The sequence below is a fragment of the Tympanuchus pallidicinctus genome, unplaced genomic scaffold (assembly GCF_026119805.1).
Source record: "Tympanuchus pallidicinctus isolate F22 unplaced genomic scaffold, pur_lepc_1.0 scaffold22, whole genome shotgun sequence".
Lineage (NCBI taxonomy): Eukaryota > Metazoa > Chordata > Aves > Galliformes > Phasianidae > Tympanuchus > Tympanuchus pallidicinctus.
In genome coordinates, this window is record NW_026294739.1 from 9,741,071 (window position 1) to 9,764,708 (window position 23,638).

At 37.5% G+C, this 23,638-nt stretch overlaps 2 protein-coding genes across 4 annotated transcripts in view; both read right to left on the reverse strand.

Annotated features, from left to right (window-relative positions):
- The window catches only part of XRN1 (5'-3' exoribonuclease 1), a 36,706-nt gene extending 14,907 nt beyond the window's left edge, over window positions 1–21,799 (reverse strand). For all 3 annotated transcript variants that reach the window (XM_052686309.1, XM_052686307.1, XM_052686306.1), the window contains exons 1-26: window positions 21,658–21,799; window positions 19,166–19,398; window positions 17,988–18,085; window positions 17,533–17,642; window positions 17,340–17,450; window positions 17,060–17,142; window positions 15,158–15,245; window positions 14,896–15,064; window positions 13,935–14,002; window positions 12,825–12,959; window positions 11,885–11,951; window positions 11,375–11,480; window positions 10,899–10,988; window positions 10,589–10,745; window positions 10,140–10,259; window positions 8,950–9,119; window positions 7,993–8,113; window positions 7,797–7,895; window positions 6,299–6,402; window positions 5,663–5,794; window positions 4,803–4,965; window positions 4,242–4,355; window positions 3,679–3,777; window positions 3,409–3,524; window positions 1,113–1,259; window positions 616–705 (exon numbers count right to left, since the gene is read on the reverse strand). In XM_052686309.1, the coding sequence (XP_052542269.1) occupies window positions 616–705; window positions 1,113–1,259; window positions 3,409–3,524; window positions 3,679–3,777; window positions 4,242–4,355; window positions 4,803–4,965; window positions 5,663–5,794; window positions 6,299–6,402; window positions 7,797–7,895; window positions 7,993–8,113; window positions 8,950–9,119; window positions 10,140–10,259; window positions 10,589–10,745; window positions 10,899–10,988; window positions 11,375–11,480; window positions 11,885–11,951; window positions 12,825–12,959; window positions 13,935–14,002; window positions 14,896–15,064; window positions 15,158–15,245; window positions 17,060–17,142; window positions 17,340–17,450; window positions 17,533–17,642; window positions 17,988–18,085; window positions 19,166–19,398; window positions 21,658–21,732 (3,065 nt within the window). In that variant the 5' untranslated portion in view covers window positions 21,733–21,799. The remainder of the gene's footprint in view (window positions 1–615; window positions 706–1,112; window positions 1,260–3,408; window positions 3,525–3,678; window positions 3,778–4,241; window positions 4,356–4,802; window positions 4,966–5,662; window positions 5,795–6,298; window positions 6,403–7,796; window positions 7,896–7,992; window positions 8,114–8,949; window positions 9,120–10,139; window positions 10,260–10,588; window positions 10,746–10,898; window positions 10,989–11,374; window positions 11,481–11,884; window positions 11,952–12,824; window positions 12,960–13,934; window positions 14,003–14,895; window positions 15,065–15,157; window positions 15,246–17,059; window positions 17,143–17,339; window positions 17,451–17,532; window positions 17,643–17,987; window positions 18,086–19,165; window positions 19,399–21,657) is intronic.
- A 626-nt stretch (window positions 21,800–22,425) lies between these two features.
- The window catches only part of ATR (ATR serine/threonine kinase), a 36,560-nt gene continuing 35,347 nt past the window's right edge, over window positions 22,426–23,638 (reverse strand). The window contains exon 47 of the mRNA XM_052686144.1: window positions 22,426–22,994. Coding sequence (XP_052542104.1) covers window positions 22,821–22,994 — 174 coding nt within the window. The 3' untranslated portion in view covers window positions 22,426–22,820. The remainder of the gene's footprint in view (window positions 22,995–23,638) is intronic.

Genomic DNA, 23,638 nt, shown 5'->3' on the forward strand with positions numbered 1-23,638 from the left:
ACTAACTGTGTCCAGCTGTGATTAAAGATTCTGCACTAAGTTCTCACAGAACAGTAAAGAAGAACTTCAGGGCATGCCTCTGAATGTAAATGGAACACAAAGCTGAAATTCTTATGATTGAGAAGTCCATGAATATGTCTCACTACCTAACAATAAAGGTTTGGTTTTTTTTTAATGTTACTATACTGCATCTGGAATGAAGGTTGATCCCTGTCTTCCATGATGCCGACTGAATAAATACTAAAATTTGCACCCAGATTTAAATAAAAACATGACCTTAAGCACTTAAAATAATTACTGCTTATTTTCCAAAAATGAAAAAAAGTGTCACTACTTTGCAAATAACACATACTGAAGTTAGCAATAAAAGCAGACATTTTGAAGCAGCCACAGAAAGCTACGTGTCTCATTTATTATTACTCTTGGCATAGGAGTCTGACAAATACTTGGAGTCCACAACTGAAAAGCACAACATTCTGATCATTTTTTCAGACCAATCACTGACCATCATGCTGCTCAAGGAATAGCACTGTTTCAGTTACGTAGCTGCCTCCACGAATTTCAGTACTGCCAGCCTTAATGCTTACTAAAAAGAAAAAAGAGGAGATGGCTTACCCATTCTCATCCTCACCAGGCCAAATGTCATCTTCATAGAATATGTCTTCCTGGCTATTCTTGGCTATATAACTGAACAGTTCGGGGACCCTAAACATTGAATAAAATGAGGGGAGATTTAGTTTCATGTCAGCAGACAAACCAAAAAACTTAACTAAAATAAACTTGGGTGGGATTTGAAACTTCTGAATTCTGGACAAATTACTTTTGAATTTCTGTTTACTTGCTAAATACAAAGTAAACAGTGAGACCTGTATAATTAAGTTGGTTAGAAAAATAGAAGAATTTTGCTGCTGACAAAATTCTTCTATCCTCAACTATGCTTCTCCTTAGAAGGAGAAACTACTGGAAGGAGAATATTGGGAAGCAGAGAATTTCATCAAGCAACCGCAAAAAGCCAGCTCTTCAGTTCTTAGAAGACCTATGCCCAGAGGACAAAAAAATCATGACTGTCATGCAGTTGGATAGTTTAGATCAAGTTCATATCCAGCATTTACCTTTCTAAATACTCTGCAAGTAGCTGTTCAACTGCAGAAGAATACATCCACTCATTTCCAACTTTCTTAGTATAGCCAGGAACTTCTTCATTTTTCTTATTGAACTTGAGGTTTAGCCCCACATTTGCTTTGTGATCTCCATGAGGACTGGAAAGAAAAAGAAGTTAATTAGCTGGCAATAACGTGTGCGTAGGCACACACACACACACACTATCTTATATCACAGAAAAGCAATGTTCATTGCAGTGTTTAGTAGTCAGCACTGCAACAACTGTAAATATTACAGGACTTCAGCTGTGCTCCTTAAGGTAAAGGAGTATTTTATCATTTGCTCAATAGATTGATCATTAACCATGATGTACAAGGACGTTCCTGAACAACCAGGAACAAACCTACATATTTTTTGCCATAAGAAGATGTTCATATACCATGTTCAGCTGTTCCTGGAAACTATAGTTCAGAGAACAATAGTGATTTCTTCCATTACAGATTTTAAGCAGCTTTTGTCTTAATTAGTACGATTTTTAAATGTAATGAAGTAGAATTATTTTTCCTTTATACTCGCAGAAACTATAAGTACAATGAAATTGGATCCCACTTCACCTTTTCATTCTCAGTGCAGCAAAGAGAAGGCGTGCTGTTTATCCTACATGGAAGGATTCAAATCCAAGTATCAAATCAAAACTCATTTCTCCAATTGTTTGATAAGGTTTTGAATACAGTGACTTAGTGGCTCCTTTCACATTGTAAAAAAAGATTTCAAGGAGACTTAAGTTCTACCTAGATAGGTGCTCGACTAGAAAAAAGTATTTCAGTCTAATGATGCAGTTAGATTTTACATTAAATGTTAAAAATCAAATTAAAAAACACAATGTCCTGCAGTTCTGCCTGAAACAGAGAAAACGTTGTGAAAATACCTGGAATCATGAACTCAGAACAATGCCTTTATCTGTGAATGCAGTAATAGAAAGCCAGGACCCTTATTTCACATACTAAGATCATCACTTCCTTGAGAGAAGATTCCTCCAAGAACACAAAGACACAGCAGCTCTACATGATTAATGCAGATTTCTGGTTTCTATAGCCCAGAAGAGATATATTCAAAACCTGTTTTTTTCAGGTACTTAGATGAATTCCACGCTTTCTATATGTAAGCAGCTTCCCAATACTCTGGGATCCTTTTTTTGTGTGATGATCAAACAAGCATTTAGATAGTGATACAAACTAAGCTCATCTTTTAACAATTGATTGGCACATCTCACTGTACAAACATGCTGATGAGTTCTTTTGCACCTCTGAACTGCACACAAGCAATAAAAAAGAATTTTATCAGGGCAGAAGAGATTTAGCCAGTTCTGCTTCCCAGTGCTGTTCCTGTAACACCTTTCCAGTTTTTCAGATCCATTACGTGTTTATGGAAATTGATGAAGCTGTGATACTACTCTGTCAATACATTTGGTGCACTAATTTCAAAGAGGGACAGAAGATGGCAGCTTTTTACAGGATGACCCAACCTCAGTCTGTTCTCATTTCTAAACATTGCTTTTTCTGTAAAAAAAGAGCTTAATATTACTCAATTATTAACCAGCAGTTAGAAGCCTGTAACCAAACCAGAATCAATCTTAGCCACAACTGAACTGAAGTATGTGGCAGTTCAAATCCCAGCTTCAGTTAAGCAAATAGGTAACCAGAAAAGTCAATTTATATCTTTCTTTAGCACTCCAATTAAAATAAATATAAATTAACAAGATGTTAATTTATAACATTATAAGGTCCCCACAGGGAGACCTTACAGCAGCCACAGAGTGCTCTCAAGAGTTGGAGAGGGACTCTTATTTTGGAGTGCAGTGACAGGAAAGGGTGATGATTTTAAGCTAAAAACCAGTAGGTTTAGATTAGACTTCAGAAAGGAATTCTTCACTATAAGGTTAGTGAAAGGCACTGGAAAAGGTCATCCAGAGAAGCTGACATGTTCCATTCCTGAAGGTGTTCAAGGCCAGATTGACAGGAGTTCTTGGCATCCCTGCCCATGACATGGGCACTGGAACTAGATGATCTTTTAGGTACCTTCCCACCCAAGCCATTTTATTATTCTATGTTTATGACAAGATGAAAAGCCATTGCATGTGAATTTAATTTACAGCCAATACACTTCAAAGTTTCACATCACAAATCAGTTCTATAGTTTGAGAATAAAAACAGCATGAAAAACATAGCAAAGAACTGTAAAATAGTGTTAGAATTTACAAGCTACCTTACAGGCAAAATACATTAACAGGTTTGTGCATGAACTTACTTCTTCTTTGATCCTCTTCCAATAAAGATACTCCCTGTAAATCTGGAGACTAGATATCCACTTACTCCAAGACGGCTGGCCAAAATGTACGCAGGATTGTACTTCACAGCATATTTCTTTAAAACAAACAAAAAAATATTTAAGGATAAGGATTTTCATATAAAGGGCAAATGAATAAGAAGGAAGCTTTTTTTTTTTTTGGAAGATGTTAACGATTGTACAATTTATTTCAAATGGTGTTTAAGCTTTTACCACAAGACAAGGACTTACATGCTGATTCTGTATTAGACGATCAAGCTGAGGTTCACATGGAATACTGAAAACTACACGAATTCTACCTTCTGGCATCACATCACGTGAATCTTGAACCTTGCAGAGAAATGCAACACAACAGAAATGTAACTTAAAAACAGCAGTTTTGGGACTCTGGCCCAGAAGTCTACTTTATGGATAGTTTTGCTGAAGCGTGCACAGAGATGCCTTAGGATTCATCGTCTTTTCCTGACCTATGCAGTACTTTGTCCCAGAGGTAATCAAACAGCATTAAAGCAAAAGAATCCAGGATAGAAAACAATCATTGACAGGACCTGCATGTACTGAAAATCGTTCCTCATAAATGAAAATATCCTCCATTGAAGCTACACTACTTTACCCCCATAATGTCAGGGACAGGAAATAGCAGAAGCACCCTCTATTTTGACTAACCATTGGGGAATATTCCATTTAAAATTTCAGCTACCAAAATAACCAGTACTGCCACACAACATCTTAGATCATTTTAAGCTTTCAAGTAAGGAAGTATAGGGGAAAAAAGCAACAAACATGGAACTAACTTCTCCCATGCAGCCATAGTATGGAGATCCCAGCATAAAGGCTGTACTGCCAGGTGGAAATAAATCATCCAAAGTTTTGATGTTCGAAAAGCGCGAATCAAAGGCTCTGATATCCTACATGAAAAGAGAAAATTGATAATATTAAATGTATCATCCAGTTCCAGTAGAATCGTTAAGAAGTTTCATACAAACAGATGCTTATTATAAAACTCTATATTATAAAATCTGAAATGATTCAAAGGCAAAGAAGGTAGTGCTGTATTACAAATGCTGGTTACACAATCAACTGTGTACCTTGTAGCACAGCACTACAGCATTGCCTGCAAAATATCAATAGCTATAAAAGTCATTTTTTCAGACAGATCTCTGCTTTGCAATAAGGCCCCACATGTTGTCACACAATACTTGCCTAAGTACATTATTGCCTCTTACATACCAAACGACATTAATTGAAGATGCTTATTTTTGTTCATTCTTTTGCATAGAAAGTGTGCATGTTCCTCCCCCACCTCAATGGAGTAAAGAACTATGTGCAAGAAGATACTGAAGTTGTATATTTACCTTGACAACAGTTTGGTAAACAAAAGGAAGAGCTTGTTTTGACCACTGCTTCTCCAAATAAACTTGACCATTTTGGTTTAGTTGATATCTATTACCAGTGAGTAACTGAGCATACACAACTACTGATGTCTCATGAATAATTATTCCTTTTCTTCTCTGATAACTGAACACAAAATAGAACATTAAGTTTGATTACAACAAACAGAACCTCACCAAGATGGTGGAATTAATTTCTTAAAATAAAAGTAACTCTTAACACAGAGATTTTAATGGTTTGTTTCCCACTGTATAAAAAGTACCCAGAACAAACAGCTTCACCAATTGCTTACCCATCGCTGCACAGCCATCAATATGTAGCTGAGTTTGTTGAACACATTTTACCTTTACAGTGGAGAGTAGTTAAGACAGTTAAATTCAAGTTACAGGTAATAAAATGGCAAGATGTGTTCTGTTGGGCATCCACACTCTAGAAGTGAGAACTGTATTCAGACTTAACAATGTTAAACTCTTGAAATTATATATTGCTACTATATGACTCCATTCTACATACTTTCTACAACTGAAGATTACTAAAACTGGAACAGAGAACTGACTGGGAGAGTAAACACTGATACTCATTTATTGACAATTCTTTTGTAACAACTTCTAATTTTGAACACTCAGTAATTATCTCCATATATTCTGAAATTTCAACATATGCTTTTTAAACTTTTAAAAAATTTGTTTTTTCCAGTGGACTATTAACATGCATTGTTATAAACACTGCAGCTCTTCTCTGCCACTTAAATATATGCTAAGGCAACAAAACATAGCTAAGCTATAAAATACAAAGTTACACTTTGATTTTCAAAGTTACTTACTGCTCTGAAACACCCTGAACTTCTTTCAGCCACATGCTTTGCTCCTTATCTCCAACAAAGGTCACCTTAGTTGGGGGCACTGCATTTCCCATGTAGAGTTTCTGTGTTCCATGTGGTTCTTCCAAATAAAACCTTGAAAATTATGACAAATACGAATGCAATCAAATAAGACAACCCTAGGCATAACCAACCACGAGCAAAACTTAAATAGTTAGAAATTATTTTCTAAAGACATGGAAACCTTGCAGTTTTACCAGCTCCTTTTACAACAGGCCACACAGTATGAATTTTATAAGAAATACCAGTGCGCGTGCTGAAAGGAAGATTGCACTGAAATGTCCTCTTCTACATTACCCAATATGGATTTCCACATGTACATTTTTATCTCACAGTTAAGATTGAGCTCTCCAAAAATTTTAAACCCAGAGTAAAGTATTGAAGAGCTGAACTTCTACACTGATAACCGAATCTCAGAATGATATACAAAGATTCCTCCATCAAAGAGTGTTTGATAAATCTGGAGAAATTTGCTGTTAATAAGTATTGCAACAAAATCAAAACTTGTACAGCCTAGTAATCTTCTTCAGAATGAAAAAAATGAAGAAGGTAATTAATTATCTATGGAATATGTCTTACTTAGTTTCTCCATCTGACACAGCAACAACTCTGGCTTCCTCAAGGTGCGGCCAATTAACAAAAACCACCTTTCCAAGTACCAAACTGGCAACATTTTCCACTGTCTGAAAAATAGAGAAGTTACTGTCACTACTATTTTTTTTAAACACATTCAAATTGTTTCTTGAAAACATTTTCAAATTGCTTTTGCAAAAAGAATGGCTCTAGTTAGCGAACTGTTCTCTTCCAGAACAGAAGACCTGTTTTACCTTACTGTGCTGTAATAGATACTACACATAAGGTGATTAGAAATGATGAAGGGAATCATACTTTCTACCATTTTAGGAAGAGCATCACATTTCAAATGTGTGTCTTTGTATCTAGTGTATGTCAGTCATAGGAATGGGGCTGATGTCCATTTCTGGTATATATTTCCTACTGTGGTGCTGGTTTTTTTTGTTGTTTGTTGTTATTGTTGCTAAATCACTCAGAAACCGACAATATGAGCTTAGTAAAATATTTTATACAACAGACTCAACTTCTATATTTCTCAGAAGCACTTCTGTCCAGGACTTTCATAGCATCTGTAATTTTAATCTCATTCTCTTTATCCATTAGTTTCAGCCACTTATTAATCTATTATTTTTGCATGTTTAACTCTTTGCAGTCTGTCTTAAGTACTTACTCCTCCTATTTACCACAAAATCCTACTTTGCTCTTTAAACTTTCCTGTTTTCCAGTATCTATTTATCAAAAATTTTCCAACTTTTTACTTCCATTTCTTTTCCTGAATTTGATATTGCTACTTGGTATTTTTGATTATGAATTAATATTGTCCTGTGAAGCATTTTCTAAAAATATTTTTTGTTTCTTAAAGTCTCTGCATCAACTCTTTCCTCCATAAAATAGCTTCATTTACACAGAAATCATAAGCCTGCTTTGTTACTGAGGAGTCTGATAAAAAGAGCCTACCTGTGAACATCTGAAGGTGACCACAGAGAAATGTTGGAAGCTTTATTAAGGCATCCTACATAAAATACTCTTAGGATAGGACAAAGTCAAACCTTTCAGCAATTTCTCAAAATTCGAGGCTGTTCTCTACATAAATTTAGCATTTTAATGCTAATGAACTTCATTTTTTTTTATTACTGACTCCAATAGCCAATGAAAGCTTTTCTCTGGAACCTAATATAGTACATGTTTTCAATGATCTGAAAGTTATTTTGAAAACAAATACTGATAGTACTATCAACTAACAGACTAAACTTTGAGCTGGCAGGTATTTATTTCAGCAATTAGTTCCATGGCCTTGAGCATTTATCTGTATTTCACATTCCCTTTGATTAATCCAATTTTAAAAGCTTATACAGAAAGCTCACCCTGAGATCAAAGCCTTACTAATTACATGAAGTTTTTTAAAAGAAAAACTTTAGTAAATGTATGCTGGATTTTTTTTTGGGGGGGGGGGGGGGAGGGAGGGGATTGGTTTTCCTAGTTTCTTTTAAAGGAGAACACTTACTTGCTCTTTTGAGTTCTCATCAGTTAGGATTTCTAACATCATGTTTTCTCCATGGCTGCTTTGCTGAAACACTTGTACGCCACTTTTTTTAAGATAGAACTGGACAAGAACAAAAAAGTACATAAAACTTAACTGAAAACTACGTAATAATCTATGAAAAAGAATAGAAAACGTCAAACAAAATAAAATAACTTACCTTATGTTTAATGTGCTTTAAGGTAGGAAATCCACAGAAATACAATGCACTCTTGTTGATTTTAGTTATTTTGTTGTGGGTGATTTCTACTTGCCAAGCATCCAAAGGTATCGTTTTGTACCTAAAAAGCGAGTTGCACAATGTTTGCTTATACAGGCTGACCTCTGACTCTATAACCTCTCATTACCCTTTCAAGCCCTCTAGGAACTCTACTTGACAAAAGCTTTGAGTTTCCTGTAAGATGCCAAGTAATTTAAGCTACTTGAAATCTAGACAAATGACTGTGAAACACATACCACTTCTGCAAACACACTACCTGAAAACAAAGGAAGAACATAACTTCCAGCCACAATCACAATCTTGCTATTTTAATTCACAGCCATTGTCAAATTCCAAACTAACAATAGTTATGTAAGGTATAATTCATCTTCACAACTATTCAGTTTCCACCAAGCATAAACTTGCAACAAGCATTCATCCATCAATTTATCTTACATTTGGTTACTATTAAGGTTGTATTTCCACTTCATCTTGAAAGCTCTGCATGTGTTAAATGAAGTGAACTGCTTGCAGTGATTGGAAAAATGGAAAAAATGCTTGTATTCAACGCTCTGCACTGGATTTAAATATTTACCATGGTTTACAAATGGTCTGAAATCAGTGTGTCAATAAATCACCACATCTATCAAATATTTGTACCAATTTTTCCATCTTCCATATCATAAAATATTTAAGTAATTCTCCAGAAAGGATTCTTTCTGACTATTATTGGTTCATCTGTTTTGCCAGGCAACACTTGAAGAAATTACCATCCTTTCCACAACAAGTGATATCTAATGCAACAATTCTCATATTCCAGTCTATGTACCTCCACAAACAACTTCTGGCTAAAATGCAACCTATTAACTACTTTCTAACTACTTTCAGACTACTCCAAAAAAGTTATGTCCTCATTACCTGGTATGGCATCTTTCTATGGAGGGAAATTTCTCTGGCCAGGGTGACATGTACTGGAACTCTGCATCTTTGTCATACCAATACATTAAGCAAGCACTATGAACATTTCTCTGTTTCTCCTCTTCTTTTAGGCACTTATTACATGATTCCATGGCTTCCAGCAGTCGTTTCTAAATTTAAGAAAAATTTGCATACGTGAAACCAGCAACAGAGTTTAGCACAGATGTGTACAACACAGAAGTGGATCTGCATTTTTCTAGTTAATGTGTTCATTGTCTTAGTGCAGCCTTTCCTTCATCACGCTCCAAGTCCAGAATGAAAATAGGACAATCACAGTGGCAGACTGGAGAATAAGTATTTCCTTTTCTGCAAACATGTTTCCAAAATGCTAGCCGTATTTTGCTTCATAGGTTTTGCAAGAATATTAGAAAGACTGTAGAGGCTATCAAAAAATTCTGCAGACTACTATTGGAAAAGGTTAAAATCCTTCAAGTAACAAGTTGGTTCTGTCAACTTATCACTGTACACTATGAAAATGCAAGGCACACACTGAACTACAAAAACTGAAAGACGTGTACCACCACTGGAACAGACAGCTGATCTGCACTTCTATTTCCACCCTTACTTTGATATACTCAGATTTAGTCTGACAAAATATATGACAATAATTCATGTACAAGAACAACATACACAATATTGTTACCCTACATGTAGATGGAAAGTATTTTATTGCTGTTCTTTTAACATTCTACTGCTCAATTTGTACTTAAAGTCTATTACATACTGCTTGTTGCTGGTGCTCAGGTGAAAGATTTTTTTTGACAACAAACTGTTTGGCTTTTTTTTTTTTTTTTTGCCTCTCTGTGCATCTACCTTTTATTTTACTCATAGACACCTTAAACTTCTGTGCATATTTGGCTATAGAAATATTTCCCAAAAAACTCTGAAACTCAGTGTCTGAATACTTCATCAAAATATAAGACCAAGCAACAAAAAAGCCCACACAGTTCTTACATAGGATATTCACCACTTGTGACTTCATCTAGCTTTCACCACTAGGATGCAGATTGTTCATCCAAGGTCTTAGCAGACACTCAACTTCCATTTAACTGTATTTCACTTAAACTCCTCATAATTAATCTACAGATTGATTTATTACAAAGCTCTCAGCAGACACTGAAATAGTTTACCTCATCAATAAATGGGATTAATACCACAGCTTCCCATTCTTGCTGTTTTCCATTCAGGTCAGTTTTAAAGTCCAGTGGATAATATTCTATAATAGGAGAATCTTGACTAACCATCAAATGCTAGGAAAATATAAAAGAAAAATTAAAAAAAGTAAGAGACAATTCAACACTAATTCTAGGAAGAAATATAAGAAACGTAGCATGAAAACAACTCCAAGCTGAACAGCAGTTAACTTTTACCATTTAACTGTCCTACTTAAACCATCCATCAAGTTTAAAATTTCATTTACTAGTTTTAAAGTGTGCTATGAATAATAATAAGTATTTATTTTATATTTAGAGGTAGTTTATAACTAACAGTATAAATAAAAATGTCAAGATGTACATGAAAATAAAGCAGACAAAAATCAGCAAACAACAGATAAATGCAACTTAGTTCTAAATGATACCTGGTAACATCTAGGTAACAGATCTTTGCTGGCTGCTGGCAGTACAGCAAGAAGCTGCTCAAATGGCATGAAAGGTTTTCCCAGTTCAAACTGGATTTTGAGTTCACTGATGTTGCGAATATCTGACAGATAAGGTGCATAATGATAAGGATAATACCTGTGGGAACAAAAATCCCACATTACACAAGGTAATTACAGTACAACAATATTCATAGACGAGAAATACACAGAACCCTATTAAATGGTTCCAGCATTTAAGGTGAAATGTTGTTCCACCCTTAAATGGTTTCTCATTTACAATTTTTCTTACCAACTCCAAGACTGAACTCCATGGTAATAATAATGCAAAATCCATTGTATTGCCTGGACGTAACATTCAGCTTGGTCAGCCAAGAAATCACTTAAAAGAAAAAGATAAATGCATTTTTTCCTTATTTTTACTAGCACAGAAAAAGTACAAGCTTCTTCTAATAAGAATGACAACAGAGTATTTGGGTAACCTACTAAGCACAGTTTTCTAAATTCATTTAATAGTACTGATTTTTATTTTTATTTTTTTTTTAAATCTCCAGTATTCAAATACTCATTATAGAAAACGTGATTTGCAGCTCTTCCAGCACTCCAACATCACCACTGCTAGATGCTGCCATCTAATTCCTGCTTTCAATATGGATTAATATTCTGTCCTGTATTACATACAAACAAAAAAAAAACCATCTGTCTTCGGCATTAAAAAACAAAACAAAACCAACACCAAATAAACAGAAAGAAAAAGCATATACTTACTCAGAAACTACTTCTATACCCATTTTAGTCATGTAGTAAGTTCTCTTGTATTGCCTAAACTCTGTTTCAAACAGATCATCATCTTCTGGTTCATCTTCCAAAACAGCTGATAAAGAAGTCATGAGGAAAATATGGATTAACATTCCACAACCTTTCTACTAGAATAAGGTTAAGAAATTCAGTTTTGATTTGATGGTATAATTTTATTCCTCAATTCACAGTTATGTGCACTTATTCCTTCCTTACACAGAAAGTAACACAGCAATAAAAAAAGAATGCCTGGATTAAAAGAGATACTTCTAAGGAAAAAAAGATAGGCATCCAATTTCGTAGCCCAATTATAAGAACTAAGAACATAAGGCACTTCCACTTCTCAGTAGCTGAGTATGTAACTCTGTCATTTAGATTCAGGTCATTTCTGACATGAAGTTCTTTCAAGTCTTCCAAATCTATACACAAGTTAAAAAGTTTCTGTTGTTGGTACAAAACAAAAAAACAGCTAGCACTTACTTTTAGAGGTGACAACTTCATCTTCATTTTTTTCTAAAGCAGCCAAACAGAGAGAATTTTCCTGAGCCTAGCAAATTAATATTTGACATGCTGTAAAAATACAGGATAGTATGCACATTCCTCATTCACAACTGTAAAATCTGCAACTCAAAATTCTAAAATTATTATGCATTAGTATATATGTAATATGTACAGAAACACTATATTTTCTTCCTAAGTAATTGCTTAGAGAATGTAATTTTATCCATCAGTGTTAGACAAAGGAGGAGTCTCAGATAAAACCTGAACTGTCTTTAAGAAAAAGTATCCGAACGCTTGTTTTCCAAAACACGACTATCATGACTATTTCTAACACATCCCTGCACAAGCACGCAATCAAAATTTTCATCAGCAAACCTTATCACTATTCAAATGAGGACAGAAGCCAAACATCCATTTCATTCTCACAGCACACTCTTTAATGTGTACAGCACTCCGAAGAGCAGTCAATAAGAAGACTCATCCAGTTGGCTCCCTCCCCAGTACTCGAGATTTGCACGCTCCTGACTACCAGTGCCATTCAAAGCATCAAAGTGGCTTGGCTAATACTATACAACTGCTCCAAACTTCTGCAGCAAGTAAGAAAACAAACCAAAATAAAGCATTTCTTAGTAAGGAATAGTTACCATTTTGTTCTTACAAATCACAAACAGCACTGAAAAAAGAGGAATGATACACTGTGACAGTCTAAACTTGAAGGAATTTCCCACTGCTTCTGCTATGCTCAGTTGAAGGCCTATATTGAAGGACAGCCAAAAAGGCTCAAAAGGGAGATTTATACTATTTTATGTATCTAAGATCTAAATTACTACAGCTGGCAAACTATTCATTAGCAAAAAAAAAAAAAACAACCACCAACAACCAACACTTATTTCCAAAACAGTGCATGTAAAACACTAACCTTGCGTTTCTTCTGTTTATTGTTTCTGGCTTCTTCTGCTGCAATACCAGCTGCCTCATTGAGGTATTTATTGCCTACTTTACTTTCAAACCATTTTAGGTCTACAAAGACTTCACTGAAGTGTTCACGATCAAACTGTGCAGGAAGAGTAACGTTTAGAAATACTGAAAAGACGAATAATGCAGACTGCTAAATTAACAGCGTCCTTTTAGTAGGTAAATTATATTATACACAAACATTTTGCTCTAGATCTATAACCAAACTAACAGATTAACATTAAAAATCTTTCCTCTTGGCAACATGTAACAAGACCCAAGCCATATACCCCTTTCTAGCAATACGTTACAAAGAGTTAAATAACTTCCAAACTTACCAATCAAATCCACAAGTACTAGAGGCACATGGGGGCTAGATAATAGTCTGCACACACCCAACCCTTTAATAGTTTAACCTGAAAATCTGAAGACAGGGCTGAAGCAAGAACAACAGATGAACTGCTTCCTTCAAAGTTCTTTGGAAGGCTAGGGTATTTCCTTTTCTAAAATGCCCTACATCTTTTCTTGTCACTAGATGGATTAATGCAGAGACACTTACTAGGATTGCCTCCCAAAAGCCATTTAGCTCACGAACACTGATGCCTGCCTCAGAGATAGTAATGCTTCATTGCTCTTTTTCAATGATATTCATTAAAGAAGTGCAAAAAATTTCATTCTCTAAGATATTCAGACATATCCTACCTTACAAAAAATTAAAGAGTTTAAAGTTCTGACCAGCAAAGGAGGAGCAAATATTACTGCCTACAGCACACTTTGCTCAACCTGTCACCCGTTCATCAATAACTCAGGATCATGATTCTACTGATGATCCTCATTCCACTTGCAGGGCTAAAACACTCTCGCTAAAGCATCAAATTGCTCAAGCTTTCTCCCTGTTAAGATATGGTAAGATCAGATAGCAACTGGTTGGATCCCATATCAAACACCTAATGGTACTGCCTGTAAAATAGTTACCCAGCAATTCATTAAAACTACACGGTGTATTGTAGGACATGAAATAAGCTCATATGTAACAGCCAATATCATTCCATGAAGCACAATCATGAATACTTACATCTGACAATCTTGTGAGATATTTCTCGAAGCGCTTTAAATTCAGATGCCCATTTTCATTTATGTAACCTATTAGGAAAATAAAATATGCTTTGTAAATTAACAAATTGAAAATTATATCTTAAATGCCTCACAGATAACGAAACACAATCTTGCTGGCTGTCTAAAAAAATGGTAACAATGCTGAATATTCCAGTTTTGCCAAATAAATCAATAAATACATGTGTTACTCCTACCTCCTACTTATTTGTTTGGCAACTACAACAGATACAAAGAGCATAATAACAATAGCTGATAGAGCAAATTCTCAACTACAAAACACTATTTTTCAACACAGTTACCACCATTAGCTGAGCATTTTTGCCAGCTATGAACAAGAGTCCACATGCTGCACTTGTTAAAGTCTGCACCAGCAGAGGTGACACAACGTTGTCACTGCTGAAACGCTGCCTCACTGTGCTCACATCCACTGCTGGGCCTTTAGCAAGCATCAATGAATGTCAGTGGTGCAATTAATGTAGTGGAATATTGACAGGAAGATACAACCTCTACTATCATGCCACCAACATTCACTTCTGACGCCAGGGGCCTACATAATGAAATAAGAGGTATTACTTTCACAACAGCTCTCACATTAATGAAGAGTGTTAATGTGCCTACTTCCCATTACATTCCTTCCAAAACTCTGAGTTTTAACAAATAAATAACAATACTGTCTACATGCAGGATTGTGCAGTCCTTGAAGGACTCTCTTTAGACAAATCCAAGAGCATAATCACACGTTACCTTATTGCATTATTATTATTATTAATCTACAAGTTACCTGGTTTAATCTCACCTTTTACTCTTAGCCTGCTCTACAGTTCTCCCTCTGTTCAGCTTTTAAAAACTAACCAACACCTCCTTCCCCCCCAGCCCCCCTCCCCCCCTCAAAAAAAAAAAAACCCTAAAAAACTTCTTACCTCCCAGTTCTGGCAAGATAGCCATGTATGTTCTATAAAGTAGTGGCAGTGCATCATGATTAATGTGTAAATGAGGTAGATGAGGGATAAAATCATTGCCTACAAGGAAACCCATTAAGATCCAATCATCTATTATCTTTTCGATATCGTAGTCAAAGGAAATCTTGTCCTAAAAAGATAAAAGTAATGTTTTTATTATGAAGTTTTCACATAAATTCTTTATCCTCCCCCCCCCCACAATAACAGCTCCTTTAGAACTTACTTTTACTGGTGAAAATTCGTAATCAATATATTCTCTCATCAGTGACAAGTGCAGTAAATGAAATGTGGTTTCCTCTGGTGCACACGCTCTGCAAGTTATTCAAAACATTGTCAGTTATTTATAAGCACACTTTCAACACGAATATTTAATAAATCCAAGGTTGTCTAAAAACAAGTAAAGTGAAGACTGCATCTATTTTAAGATGAATCTGTTTTGACTACAAAATTGTGCTGTAGAATCTTCTTAACAGCACGTGTGATGGCACTACATGGAAAATGGCTAGCTTACAGAAAGCTGGGCAGCCTTTTGGAGTTCCATCTTGCATTGGCGTCTCATAAGCAAGTCACTCTCCAAAGAAAGGGGCAATCTAACCTATTTCTAAGGCATTTATGATAGTACTATTCTGAGCATATACAGAATACAGACCCATGTCCAATCTGGCTGGGCTCTGTACATACTTGTTTGAAACGCTACTTTAACAAAGAATATACTCAACTAGAAAATATGCTCCAAATGCATTATCTGTTAGTGATTTAACACAGTACTACTATACACACACACACACAAAAAAAAGGTAAGTCTACTTCTTATCTATGGCATAAATTTGTCAACTCTCTTCTTCTTCATGAAAACTAGTTAACATTTAAGCCAAAGTTAGGCCAAAATTAATATATGTAATTTTCAAATCTGCAAGTAAGACTTTTTGACAGATCCAAGTCACTGCTCTAAGACTATTCCACCTCTCATATATGTCTCTTTATGGTGAAGCAAAGAAACTGCTGTTAGAAATCAATTTGTATCTATTTTTAATATTTCCTAAAAAAAAAAAACTGACTGTATCAAAAGAAGGCAATTCACATAATTTCCAGAAGTGAATTTCTGTAATGAATGATACTGCCCAGGCATTGCAGAAAGGCTAAACTTAGAGGAAACACCTGAGGAAAAAATGCCACCTGGGAAATCCTGCCATTTCATTTCATTTCATTTCACTAGTCCATCAAAAGGCTGTCACACTTCATGTTCTTTTATTAAAAACAGGAGGAGAGACCATTTTTCTTTAGTAAGAACTTAACAAAGTCTTTTAAAACACCGCAGTATTACATGCCAACACCATCAGCAGAACAAGGCAGACTTGACCAGTATCAGTGAAGAGACTATAGAAGACTATGAAGCAAATACTTCTGATGTTTATCACACTGACCTTGGTAATAACAACATACAAGCACCATTGTTGCTAATGCATAAATCTAAACAACCATATGACTTAAATGCCTGTTACTCAAAAGCCTTTCTGTAACAAAGAATATTTCCGGCTTTCCCACCTACCCCTTCACCCATCAAATACCTTCCTAAGGTCCATCACAGAAGGAACCTACCCACAGAAACATATCTTTTCTATTACTTCAGAATAAGTCCATGTCCAGGCACAATTCTGGAACAAAACACCTGGTTCTATCTGCTGACAGCACACAAGTTAGTTCAAACGGCAAAATCCAGAGTAAGAGCAAACGATCAGCTACTTCAAACAAGTCGATTTCAGCAATTATTCCAGGCACTTACCTCACAAAACCTAAGAGATACAGAGCCTTTTAAAAGCACTTGTAAGACGTCCAGCAACAATATCATACAGCCCGAGCTGCCCAATTCAGAATACGGAGTAAAACACACAACACACCACAGGCCTAAGGATTTTTTCACCAGCTGCCCCAACAGCATCCATTTGCCCATGGAAACAAATTTAATCACAACATTTGGACTTCTCTAAATTCACATATATTCTAATAAAATTGCTAAGACTTCATTAATTTAATACACAATTATCAAGGAACTGCTCTAGTTATGCACTATCTCTTGGATTTCATTTTGTCATATAAATTAAGAGTAAAGTTAAAAACAGTTCACCTTTGAGATTTTTTACCACCAAATCTGACTTCTTCTCTTAAGAGCGCAAAGTGTGCCTCATGAGTTGTTAATCCCAGCATTATCTATTGCAAAGAGATATTAGACAAGTCTTACTTCATTTTTAAAAACTTTTACACAAGATTTTCCTGTTTTATTACAAACGCAAAATTTTGCAGGAAGATCAAGTTACACACTTGTTGAGCAGCATTTTAGAATGCTGCACACTTACGAGACAAAGAGGACACAATTAGAAACCCCCTGCTGTTTTAATTGCACGTACCAAGTCAGCATCTAAGCCATAGAGGCAGTGCCTTGTGTTCGGATCATGATGAGGCTTTGCTTTTTCTGATCTGATGAATTCCATAATTTTATGCTCTCCTTCACCTGGTGTCTGCAAGAAAAAATAACAATCATATTTTTCCATAAAATAACTTCTTTTCTTCCCAATAAAACTTGAATAAAAAAGCAGTAACCTCATGGCCTGATAAGTAGACTGTTATTCCCTGCCAGGATTTGTCTGTGGAAATTTTCATATTGACGAAATATTTAAGATGTTCATGCAGTCTGGCCATGAATTCCGTTCCTGAAAGCAGAAACTTCAGTTAAACATGAAGCTTTTCACCGGTCACTGAAAACCACATTTGCATGTATGAACTATTGATGAGAAGGAAAACAAAAAGAATATTCTGCAACAGAACAGGGGTAGATTTTTTTTTCAGTAAGTGGCATTTTTCCCATAAAACCTTAAACACTTCTCTAAAATGAGACAGTAGTCCAAAAATCTTACAAGTTACCCAAACTGCCCCAAATTAAAAACAAATAAACAACAAAAAACCCCACCTATAGATAGGAAAACAGTTCCAAAATATAGATTAAGAAAAATAATAAATTAACCATTTAATTTAAAATAACCAGCAAATTATCTTACCCGGTGTAATACAGTTGGAGTCAAACCTGGCTTCTGTAGGAAGAATTTCTCCCTTTTCTAATGCCTTTTTTATTTTGTCCTCTGCCTCTTTTGCTGATCTAAAACAAAATGGGTTGGAAAGAAGGGGTAGAGAAGAAAATATCTTACTGTAATGTTCTTGTGACAAAACACATAGCTGAGAGAAATTTAACTCCTGCACAGATCTCAAACTTGAATCTGATAACAGAAAGACTTGTTAAAATTAGCTTTTTCTCCAGTAACGATCATGATCTGCCATTATTCAGATACAGTTAATATTTCAGTTATCAAGAAATAATTGAGTGGCTCATCATAAGAAAAAGAAATTAACACCGAGACAATAGAAACTATTGGGATTTAAATGTTTTGGGAATGCTATTCCAAAACAACGAAGAGCATCTGACTTGTAGCTGAGCAAAGCAGCAAGTCTGGAGTACAGGGCTGCAGATAGGAGCTGTGAACAAACCTTAGAACCACTAATGGAGAAACCAAGCCTGACTTGACAACAAAATACTTTTTTTTTTTTCTACTGTCCTTTCCCTTTATTTTTTTCTGTCTCATTTCACTTAGCATCCCTGTACTGTCGCACCACCAGATCTCCTTCCTCACAGCAGTCTCCAAACAGCTTCTAAGTCTCCCAGATTATTGAATACAAACTTGGTAATGCTGGAAAACCCACCTGCAGCTGTATATTTGAGTTACTTGCTAACAAGTTTCAGTGGAAACTAGAGTTTCATTAGTTCCCAAACTTATCCTTGTCTATTATTGTTACAGAAGATCCTGCTACAATTACCAAAAAGGCCTATCTAGGGACATAGCACATAGCAAAGAATCTTACACATTCCTAAGCCATAGGAAATACCCTCAAGAGCTGTATTGCATTTATTTCACTGAAAATTTATTATGAAACTAATCCCTACCCTTCTCCAAGCAAGCTCCACATGTGCAGAGAAGCATCTGAGTAATGAGCAAATTTAACTTATTTGGAATCCTAACTTTAACTGTTAACATCTTAGTAGCAGCTACCTTCATTTACCTAAAAGTTAAAGCCAGTGTCAAAGGCCTACTTACAATATATTTTATTTTGTATAACATATTTTTAAAGTATTTTAAATAAATAATTATTATCCTAAAGACAGAGCAGGAGTAAATATTCTCACCTAAACCGTCTGCCACGTTGCTGATTCATTTTTGCTCTTGGGGCTACACCATCAACTGCCATGAAGAAAATCTTCCTTGGCTTAATAATGCGAAACAGTACTTCTAAGTAGTGAAAAATGTCAGCAAAAATCTTATCTTCTGAGATTCTGAAGTGAACATCATCATCATTTGGATGTGAACACTGGTGTATAATGCCATTCATGTCCAAGTATAAGTTGTCAAATTCTGGAATCTAAAAAAGCCACAGTTAGTACTCATTTGGTGATGGATGAAGTACAGCAATCACTACAGAAAGATACGGCTAAGATAAAGTCTGCAAATGAACGAAGGCAGAAGATTTCACTGGAGTCTACTGAACACCAGCATTCAGTACCAGCTACACATATACGCATGAAAAAGAAACTACCTAACCAGCATAGTTTTATTATGGTTTAAAAAAAAAAAAAAAAAAAAGACATATATTACATGAAAATTGCCTTTTACTGTTATTATGAGCAGCTTTTTCTTTAATAGCATAGAGAAGAAAAATGATGTCACTTACACAGGTGGCCCACACTGGGCAAAAGAAAACAAAATGGAAAAAAACCCATCCCAGATCAGAAAGCTTTCCTCCATCACTCTTGGTCAAGGCCACTGAAGAAAACACTTAGAAAATGAGCAGTGGGGCATTCCACATAGAGGAATACCAGGGACCACTGTGCCAGCCTAACCAGTCTATCCAGGCTGCACGGAGCCTGACTAAGGTATGTGACCGACAGAAAGTCACACAGCAACATCTTTCACTTAGGAGGAAACACAGCTCTTTACTATTTTTATAAAGCAAAGTGAACACCCCCCTACTTCTCATACTGCTTTTGAAGGTTCAAAAAGGACCAACCAAGCATCAAGCAAACTGCTGTTAGCACTTACCAACTTTCTTAGTGTTGTGATAGCGAATTTCCATAACCACCACACATTTTATTTTGTACTTATTTTGCCAAAAAAAGAAGGACCAGTTCAGTCATTAACAAGCTCATGGAGCTGACACAAACTCCAGTCAGCAGAAATAAACGTTTCAGTATTAAAACCCCAAGCATTTATTGCAGTCCACTCCTGATTCTGTCCCCCATCTTCTCTAGAGTTCTTCTGAACCCAATCAAAAGATGTTAAACTGCACATAAACTCTCTTTTCCAAATCTTAGAACACAGACCAAAGGTCAGTACTTCAGAACAGAAACGCTTGCCAGATTAAGTGATAAAGCAGACGGTCTCAGACATTCAATAATGTTTCCTGGTGTTTCAGTACCAGATAGCATGGCACTTCTACAAAAAGAACTCAAGGGGAGTTAGATTTGGATATTTCAGGGTTTCTGTTAACATGATGAATTCTTACATATGCAGACACACGATGATGATAGCACAGTTTATTCAACGCCCTGTTTATAATCCGTAATAAACAGGACACCAGGTGTACGCTGGCACAAAGTGCCACCACACTTGGCCACAGCAGGAAATAGCTGAAAACAAACTTCCCAAGCCCTGGAAAAGCTGAGTAAACTGCTATCAGCCAGAGGGGCTGTGTTCTGCTGCCATGCTGCTACTGTGCTGCTACCTCACACCAAAGCACAGGGCTTCTACACTGGAAAAAGACAGGCTTCTCCTTTACACAAAGCACACGAGTATACGTGAAACAACTTAAAATCCTTATCTGGCTGCTAGCACGTGTCAGGTTGTATATTCAAGCGGTCTGGGAAGAAAAGGAAGAATGCGGGTATATTTTAACGTTCTAGGTCACAAGCAGTAGCCCAGACACTTCCCCTCCCCATAAGCAGCAGGTACACCACACACAAGGAAGTAACACCACACAGACTTCAGAAAGAGCAGCACAGCGGCCGTCCCGAGCCGCACTTTCTGTTTCTTTTCCGATGCGCGAGCCGCAGGATCGCAGCCCGCAGCCGGCGCCCAGCCCGCACGGCTCTCCTCACGCCGAGAGCCGCCGCTGCTCCGCCGTGCGATTCCCGGCCGTACCACCGCAAACGCGGAGCCCGGAGCAGCTGCGGTCCTTCAGGGCAGGGCCAAGCGCCCACTCTGGAGCCGTACATACCTTAACACGGCAGCACCAGGGAAACCGAGAGCCTGAGAGCAGCGGGTACGAAAGCGGTTTCTCTCAGTAGGGTCTGCCTGCCCGACCGGCTTTCGGCGCTGCCGCTAACGTCGTTCCCTTCAGCAACAAAGGCCGAGGCGGCGGGCTGCTCCGACCGCCGTGCCGCCACAGCGGGACGAGCACGGGCACCGCGCCACCGCCTCCGGTCCTCCCACAGCCGGGGAAGCGGGCACCCGACTTTCAGGGGGCGCCGAAGCGCCGCCCGCCCTCCTCGCTCTGCCGGGCTGCAGACGGTACCGCCTGCCCCGCGCCCGCCCGCTCCCGCCCGGCCGGCTCCGGCCCTTGCCCCCCCGGGTTCCCTTCGGCGGCGGGCCCCGGGCGGGCGGTGAAGCCCCGCTCCCGGCTCACCTGATGCTCCTTCAGCACCTGGCTGAGGCAGGGGTACCGCTCCGAGATCCACCGGTAAAACTTCGGGACCCCCATGGCCGCCTCTCCCCGCCGCCCCGTCGGACCCAAACAAGCCCGGGCCCCGCTCCGCCCTCCTTCCGGCGCGCGGTGCTGACAGCCGCCCGCACCATAGAGCGCCCCGCGCCGACCAGCGAGAGCGGCGGGCGGAGCGGCGGGCGCTGCAGCGCCCCCCGCCGGGCACCCGGCGCAACCCGCCCGCAGCTCCCTGTATCGCTAACGAGGCGCAGCGGGCCCCTGGCGTCCCGCCCCCGCGAGGCCGGCTGAAAGCAGAGCACTTACTATTGCCGCCCTTTTTAGGACCGTTCCGGAGGCGTCCACGGCTCTCGGGAGCCTGAATACGTGTTGTTTTAACAGGCGCTACCGTCCTGCCTCAGCACTGCTGTCGTAGGCTCACGGCTGCTGTCCTCAGCTCCCCACTTTGTGCCAAGCAAAGGCTAACGAAACGATCGTAGAACACCGTAATGTTCCCCTAATTTACTCATGAGAAGCCTTAAGATCTCAAATGCTGCTCTTTTGCATTTTTTTTTTTTTTTTTTTTTTTTTTTTTTTAAGAGAGAAGAAAAAAAAGACACAGGGCCACTCTTTTCAGATATTAGGCAATATGGGATAAAATTTAAATAAATCAGTACTCAAGTTCTACTTATGAAAAAAGAAAACCAAACAGCTTTCTGCACTATACACAGAAGAAGCTGAAAGCACCACTCCACGCTGTTATCAGTATGATATTTAATGTCAACTTTTCTAATCCACAGCCAAATAGAATGAGAAAATCTTTACAAAAATATACAGTGTTTTTGAAGTTACCATGCATCCTTTCAGTACCAAGAATATATTCAGAGTAGGTATGTGCCTAAGAAAGTTGCAGAGCCTTGTATAGTCTACTTAGCTTTTAATATGTACTGCCCTGCATATGTAAAGAATGCGTAAGTGCATTCATATTTGCAAGTGTGTATTCTACACAGATTTCAGATAGATCAAAAGACAGGATCAATGTTTACAATCAGAAAATACCAGTAACCAGTTGACACCGATTAATACCTTCTTAACAATATCATAGCTTGCTTCACCAATTGTGAATGGTATTTCTCTGAAGCGAACAAGTTTTACATATATGGAGCCCAGCCCATATACATTTGGCAGAGCAGATTGTCATCGCTTGCTTCTTGAATGAGGTAATGAACATGCCCTTCAATAGATAAGGGTAATCCTTTTATCCTGTTTCTAGTCTTAATAACACCTTGTAGCCTTTGTTCTATATCAAGGACATGGGTTTTGGCCTAGAAAAAAAAGAAGGAAGAAAAATGAGTATTGCTATTGTTCATTGACTTCCACATCTTAAAAAAGTCTTACAGTATTTGCAACCAGCATGTTAATTTAATACAAAACCAAATGTCTGTACCAATGAAAGAATTATCACTTAAAATGAACAGACCGGTCAAGTTACAGTTCTTGCCTTAAATTCTACAGATAAAATTTAACAGAACAAACTGCAAAAGCTATACAAGAGTATTGGGAAATGTTAGAATGTTTTATTTCACAAAACTACTTACAAATAAATGTAAGCTCTCCTAGCGTTTTTATTGATTGATTTATTTATTAATTCTGAATAACATTAAAGGAGATGAGGAGAAAATTTAAGCCAAAATTACTAGGAACTGAAAATGAACAACTCAAAGTAAACTGTTCTGAGGCCCTCTTAGAGTAGCCAGTTCATAGCAATTAAACTCACAGTGTCTTTTAAAGATCAAGCATAACGCTGGCACCTATCCAAAGAGACTGTTATCCTATGTAGCTATGTGGGTGGTCCTGCAACAAAATGAAAAGCTATGTAGAAACTGCCTTGTCAGCAACTATTCCAAGACAAGGAGATTTTCTGCGCTCAAATAACTCAGCTAAGCTTTTTGCTGGAATGCAGCTTCAG